The sequence below is a fragment of the Camelina sativa genome, chromosome 2 (assembly GCF_030686135.1).
Source record: "Camelina sativa cultivar CO46 ecotype springtype chromosome 2, ASM3068613v1".
Lineage (NCBI taxonomy): Eukaryota > Viridiplantae > Streptophyta > Magnoliopsida > Brassicales > Brassicaceae > Camelina > Camelina sativa.
This window is the reverse complement of record NC_141881.1, coordinates 16,452,326-16,458,690: the sequence shown is the minus strand read 5'-3', so window position 1 is coordinate 16,458,690 and position 6,365 is coordinate 16,452,326. Positions and strand designations below refer to the sequence as shown.

General features: G+C 37.1%; 2 protein-coding genes across 3 annotated transcripts; one reads left to right on the top strand and one right to left on the bottom strand.

Moving 5' to 3' along the window:
- The first annotated feature begins 294 nt into the window (after positions 1 to 294).
- LOC104723144 (3-ketoacyl-CoA thiolase 5, peroxisomal) lies at positions 295 to 3,743 on the top strand. 2 transcript variants are annotated; one of them, XM_010441468.3, is made up of 14 exons: positions 295 to 492; positions 1,289 to 1,353; positions 1,455 to 1,539; positions 1,628 to 1,754; positions 1,852 to 1,950; positions 2,042 to 2,115; positions 2,190 to 2,297; positions 2,377 to 2,454; positions 2,543 to 2,675; positions 2,757 to 2,853; positions 2,934 to 3,057; positions 3,147 to 3,255; positions 3,347 to 3,430; positions 3,514 to 3,743. In XM_010441468.3, exons 2-14 carry the CDS (start codon positions 1,319 to 1,321, stop codon positions 3,603 to 3,605), a joined length of 1,245 nt encoding a protein of 414 aa, XP_010439770.1. In that variant the 5' UTR covers positions 295 to 492; positions 1,289 to 1,318; the 3' UTR covers positions 3,606 to 3,743. The 2 variants fall into 2 exon arrangements, with proteins under 2 accessions (XP_010439770.1, XP_010439766.1); XM_010441464.3 differs by lacking the exon at positions 295 to 492 and adding an exon at positions 645 to 1,164.
- On the bottom strand, positions 3,626 to 5,327 carry LOC104723159 (sm-like protein LSM5). The gene is made up of 4 exons (XM_010441476.3): positions 5,093 to 5,327; positions 4,857 to 4,980; positions 4,028 to 4,100; positions 3,626 to 3,845 (listed from the first exon to the last, which is right to left on the bottom strand). The coding sequence occupies exons 1-4, from the start codon at positions 5,226 to 5,228 to the stop codon at positions 3,810 to 3,812; spliced, it is 369 nt and encodes a 122-aa protein (XP_010439778.2). The 5' UTR covers positions 5,229 to 5,327; the 3' UTR covers positions 3,626 to 3,809.
- Positions 5,328 to 6,365: the final 1,038 nt, after the last annotated feature.

Genomic DNA, 6,365 nt, shown 5'->3' with positions numbered 1-6,365 from the left:
CCACATCTATTATTTCGGATTTCATCTATTATTTCGGACCCAAGTCCTCAACTTCTTTAATCAGCTCTCTATTCTATTTCCATATATAGAGATATATAAAATCTATGCATGACAATGGACCTTGACATTATTCTTGTGAAAAAGCTTCTAGATTAAACTTTTCTTTGTAATAGATAAGATAAGCAATAAATAAAATAGAATTAAATAGTTTTGCATGCAAGAAAAGAAGGGAAGGTTAGGTAGCATAGAGCGATGAAAACGTAAGAATGGAGGCTGGTAAGACGAGTGGTGGACGAGCAAAAGAGTATGTCATAAGAGTTAAAATACCAAATGTAACGTCACTTCTTTCTCTCACATCCAACCTTCAACACTCTTTTTATATATACATACAACTTTGAACAATCAGTTTTTCTCCACATTTGCGTATTGTCTACATTCAGATTTTTCATATCGTGTTGGAACTGACTCTCACCAAAGCTCATCCATCGTCCGGTAAATTTCTTGAGCCCTCTTCATCTGTAATATTTTACGGGTCTTAATAAATTATATAGATATCCGTAATTATTCAATCCAACACGTTATATATCGGACGCAGTTATATAATAAGTCTCTCTCTAAAAGTCTAAACATTCTTATCCTAACCCGAAAAGATGATGTCTACTTGTTAAAAAATAAAAACTCTTGTCACGTGGCCCGGGTTGGGTTTGGTTTGGTTTGCCCATTAAAAATCCGGTGACAGTCTTAACGGTGTGAGTTTCTGTGGTGGTGGCGTAAAACACGAAAAACATGCGATATATTTTCGTAACGCCGTTTAACTTTGTTTACGATACGACAAGACAAGGTGGGCAAGGATCCCAGTCACGACCAGATTAGTGAGAACGATACCCACGAGAAAAATGATAACACTGAAGCTTCTTCTTCTTCTTCTTCTTCTTCTTCTTATACTTAAAAAATTCTATCCCTTTCCTGAAAAATCAATCAAACCCAATTGAGTTTTACACAGAAAGCTTTTGTCTTTCAATCACAAATTTTGAAGTTGAGCTTTGCAACACAAAAACAGAGAGAATCATGGATAAAGCTGCTGAAAGACAGAAGATTTTGCTTCGTCATCTCAATCCAATTCCTTCTTCTTCTTCTCTTAATCATGAATCCTCTGTTCTGTCTGTAAGTTTTAGTTTGTCTTAATCGTTGAGTCAGAGAGTTTTACTAGACATTGAAATTGTTTGTGGAAAGATGATCACAAGTTTCTTTTGTGTGTTCTTCTGACTTGAATCTTTCTTTATGTTAGCCTGTGAATTGTGCTTCTGAAGTTTCTCCAATGGCTGCTTTTGGAGACGACATTGTGATTGTAGCGTAGGTGCCTCCAAACTCAGTTGCTTCACATTCACTTTCTTTTAAGGTTTCTTGTTTTCTTGATTCTTCTTCTTCTTCTTCTTCTTCTTCTTCTTCTTCAGGGCATATCGTACCGCCATTTGCAAAGCGAAACGTGGAGGTTTCAAAGACACTCTTCCAGATGATCTTCTAGCTTCTGTTCTCAAGGTACATCAATTAAAAACCTTTGCTCAGACATGGAACTAGTAACTAGTATCTGTGAGTTCTCATGTTCCAATGTTTTGTTCTAATTTAGGCTGTAGTGGAAAGAACATCTTTGGATCCAAGTGAAGTTGGTGATATCGTTGTTGGTACGGTTTTAGCTCCCGGTTCTCAGAGAGCAATGGAATGTAGAGTTGCAGCTTATTTTGCTGGTTTCCCTGGTACTTCAAAATCAATTAATTACATTCTTACATTGGAAGATCATAGACAAACAAATTTGTTGATGTGTTGCTTTACTGTTGTTTTACGACGAGCTAGACACCGTGCCAATCAGAACTGTTAACCGACAATGCTCATCTGGACTACAAGCTGTTGCTGATGTTGCTGCTTCTATTAGAGCCGGATATTACGACATTGGTAAGACACAGCTTCATCATATTTTTGTAGTGTCTAGCTGGCTACTTGTCTAGGCCGCGAGATCAATTATCTTTGTTGTGAACTGCAACAGGTATTGGTGCTGGAGTGGAGTCAATGTCAACTGATAGTATGCCTGGAGGCGGCTTTCAAACCTCTAATCCGAGAGTACGTTGTCTCAATGATTCTTTTTTTTAAGTCTATTCAACCAGAACAGTTGTAAAACTCCTAAATGGGAACAGGCACTAGAATTCCCAAAAGCCCGTGATTGTTTGCTTCCAATGGGAGTTACTTCTGAAAACGTTGCAAAAAGATATGGTGTTACAAGAGAAGAGCAAGATATGGCTGCGGTTAGTTTACCTATTCTCTTCACTTTTTTTTTGTTTCTTTCTAAATTCATATAAGTACTGAGTTATCAGTAATCAACAGGTTGAGTCTCACAAGCGCGCTGCAGCTGCGATCGCTTCTGGTAAACTCAAGGATGAAATCATTCCTGTTGCTACCAAGGTAAAAAAACAAGAAAGCTCCTCAACTTCTTTTTAAAACCCTTTTGCTAGAGATTGATTTCTCAATGAACGATATTTTTCCTTAACAGATTGTGGACCCGGAGACTAAAGCAGAGAAGGCAATCGTTGTATCTGTTGATGATGGTGTGCGTCCAAACTCAAACATGGCAGATTTGGCAAAGCTGAAGACTGTCTTTAAAAAAGATGGTTCCACCACAGCTGGTGAGAAATATGTTTCCACAATTCATTGAGAAAAGCGAGATCATGGTTTAGAGCATTTGTTTATATATGTGAATTGTGTAGGCAATGCTAGTCAGATTAGTGATGGTGCTGGAGCTGTTCTGCTAATGAAGAGAAGTCTTGCAATGAAGAAGGGACTTCCCATTCTTGGAGTATTCAGGTAAAATGAATATGGAGAGGACTTTGTCTACATTTTGATGGTTTAAGAAACCGAGCAAATCTGATCCCGAAACAATGTAGGAGTTTTGCTGTAACTGGTGTGGATCCATCTGTAATGGGCATCGGTCCAGCTGTCGCCATCCCTGCTGCAACTAACCTCGCAGGGCTCAACGTCAGCGATATTGATCTATTTGAGATCAATGAGGTAGTGAAATGTTTCACATTAGTTGTTGTCTGTTTCGGAATTATCCTTACTTATGAATCTCTCCATTGATGAACTGTGTGAAAAAACAGGCATTTGCATCTCAGTATGTGTACAGCTGCAAGAAGCTAGATCTAGATATGAAAAAGGTCAATGTTAATGGAGGAGCCATTGCTATTGGCCATCCTCTTGGTGCTACAGGTTACTACTTTATACAAGCTTTGCCTTAAACAGATAATAATATGCAAGATGTGTATGTGTATAGGCTAATAGAGTAAGTCTCCATGTACAGGAGCTCGATGTGTTGCAACATTGTTGCACGAGATGAAGCGGAGAGGGAAGGATTGCCGCTTTGGAGTAGTCTCAATGTGCATAGGTAATATATTCACAGTTTGAATAGGCTCCATAATTATATTGATTTTTTGTGTAGATGGTATGCATAAAATGTATATGTAACAGGGACTGGTATGGGAGCTGCAGCTGTTTTTGAGAGGGGAGACTCTGTTGATAACTTATCCAACGCTAGAGTGGCTAATGGGGAAGGTCATTAGAGCAATGTAGAGAGCTTGAATAAGCAGAAGCAACGTGTCTAATAAATATGATGCTTGTAGCTCTCTTTCACATTGTTGAACAAAGAAAACTTGGTCATTCTGAGTTTAGAAATCAACTACTACTTTTCTGTGAACAAAGTGTTAATCTAAAACCAAAAGTTACATCCTTCCTCACACAATTCTGAACACACAAAGCAGCAAATCTCATTCTCCATCGTCAGGAGACCCCCCTGGCACCAACTACATCACAAACAATTTTAAAAACCGGGTTCTTAGCATTTCGACGATTAAAGTGGTCAACGGTTTATCTAAATAAAGATGAAAAGAAATCAGAATGAAGTTTCTACAGCGTATGGCTAGTTTGGCTACAGTTAGAAGAAGTCAATTTCGGAAAATATAGATAAAATGGTGTATTGACTTACAATGGCTATGTTATTTCCATTGAGCAGGATCTGATCAAGCTTTGTAACCCGTCTTCCTTCAGCTGTAATCTCACTGCACAACGATGCTTAAATTAGTAACACACTCTAGTAACATCTCAAAAAGAATCTGATACAGCAAAAACCTCAATCTATGAATCTCCGGAGTTTAAAGCATTAAATCACTAATCCACATACCACAAAAAAAAAAAAAAAAAAAAAAAAAAAAAAAAAAAAACTCACCAAAACCACATTCGAACCAATCTAAATAAGACTATATATACACACACACGATGAACGTCATTCAATCAGATCACAGTATTCTGAAATAAGCAATATCGCAATCAATCACTGAAAAAACTTACTTAGTACCGAGAAACAAAATCCAAAGTCTAGGTTTCTGCATATCACAACTATGGCTCAATGTTCATAAAGCGGTCCAACGCTACTACGCCACTCTTTGGGGTGGGTCAGTATTGAAACTTGAAATGAGCATAACGAAATCAACAACACTTAGTACTGAGAAACAAAATCCAAAATCTAGGTTCTGCATCTCACAACTACGGTTCAACTCCGTTCTCTGGGTCAGTCTTGAAACTTGAAATTAGCATAACGCAATCCAATTACCAATATAAGAAAAAAAAAACTAAGGCACTGAGAAACAAAAACCAAAAGGCTGAGTTCTGGGGGTTCTGCATTATCACATCTATGGTATCACCACCTAAAGCGTAATAGATCAAGGCAATACAAGTTCCAACTAAACAACATACAAACAAAAAAAATCGAATTCAGAAGAAGAAGAAGAAGAAAAACCCTAAAAGAAGAGACTTACTATTCGGTGACATCTTCAAGGACCATGTTGACATAAACATCAAATCCTTTGAGAGTACCAACGAGCTCCTTATCTCCTTTCATTATAACCCATATCTTCGATCCTATGCACCTATCGATTAGCTCTGCACAACACACACAACCCAAATCGCTCAACAAAATTGGTGGTACCAAAATAGCAGATCCAGCCTATTGAAAAGGCACCCAAGTCGGAGATGTAAGTAGAGAAATCCATACCTGATGGAAGAAGCTGCGAAGGATTGTTCGCCATGAGGAAGAAACAGTGCGAACAAGTGAAAAAGGGTTTTTGATTTTTTTTTTTTCCTCTGCTCTTCTTCTTTGCTTCAAAGGCTTTTCGATTTTTAGGGTACATATTTAGCTAACAAATCGTTCAGTGTTTTACTTTAAAGTAATTTCCAAGAAACCCCTCAAACTTTATAATTCTTTTAAAATTGACTTTTTATTATAGAATGTTATATATAAACCTTTTAACTCCCTAAATAAATGTGTCCAATCGAGTCTCACTCAATTTTGTTTTGTTTTTTTTTTTATAAATCTTTTCGGCTGCTCCGGTCAGCGCTGGTAAAAACGCACTGAAATGCCGCTACATAATGGACTTCTCCTTGCTGGGTCACTACATTGTTTGAACCCGAATTTGGAATGCTTTTCTATTAATATATGAGAGTATTTTATCAGAATATCATGTAAACTATATGTGCCGAAGCCCAGATCCAAATTTTCCACATAATTGTTGTGAAAAATGTTCCTAGGATATCTCATTACAACCTCCCCACTTTTTCACTATCACTAGATTACAACCTCTCCACGCACTTTCTTCACTATCAAGTCTCAAATTTATATGTAAGAAGATTAAAACCTTGATTAGTTGATTTCTTGCATTGAGATAACAAGTCCACTTATAGTAGTCGAGAAGAAAAAAGAAACTCTCCTAAACAATCTTACCCTTGCTACTATTATCTAAGGACTTCACTTACATGTTTGCCATTCATTAATTACTTTTGTCTACTGAATTAGGCATTTCCCAGACGCATCTATCTCAAAACATGTTGTTCCAATGTATCAACTCCAAGATTTGGAGGGTACTGTTTTATTTTCCCTTAGTGGTCGAATTGCTCCCATTTTGGTTCACCAAGATCTAATAACTATGTTCTCTGGCCAGCATTGTTGCCACGACTCACGTACTGTTTGGTAGATCCGCAAATTTTTTTACCATAGATTTAGATTAAAATAAATTTCCATATAAGAAAAATATATATGTATGGGAATATAAAAAGTGTGAATTTCAAAATTCGAAGCACAATGTCTACTTTGGTTTAAGAGTTTGCAACAAAAGGATGAAATTGTCTTTCTGATTAAATAATTAATGGAGAACAAAATATAAATATCAATAAGTAGATGCTGTGAGAACTGAAAACGAGCTTCTCCTTCCGAAGTGATTTAAATGTGGAGGAGCTTATCGCCGTTAAGTAGTTCCGAACTGAATTGAGAG

Coding starts and splice junctions, on each gene's coding strand:
- LOC104723144 (XM_010441464.3), top strand. CDS start 1,069: ATGGATAAAGCTGCTGAAAGACAGAAGATTTTGCTTCGTCATCTCAAT. Junction 2,676..2,756: donor AGATGGTTCCACCACAGCTG/GTGAGAAATATG, acceptor TGAATTGTGTAG/GCAATGCTAGTCAGATTAGT. Junction 3,058..3,146: donor ATCTATTTGAGATCAATGAG/GTAGTGAAATGT, acceptor GTGAAAAAACAG/GCATTTGCATCTCAGTATGT.
- LOC104723159 (XM_010441476.3), bottom strand. CDS start 5,228: ATGTACCCTAAAAATCGAAAAGCCTTTGAAGCAAAGAAGAAGAGCAGA. Junction 4,981..5,092: donor TTCGCAGCTTCTTCCATCAG/GTATGGATTTCT, acceptor TGTGTTGTGCAG/AGCTAATCGATAGGTGCATA. Junction 4,101..4,856: donor CTTGAAGATGTCACCGAATA/GTAAGTCTCTTC, acceptor ATCGTTGTGCAG/TGAGATTACAGCTGAAGGAA.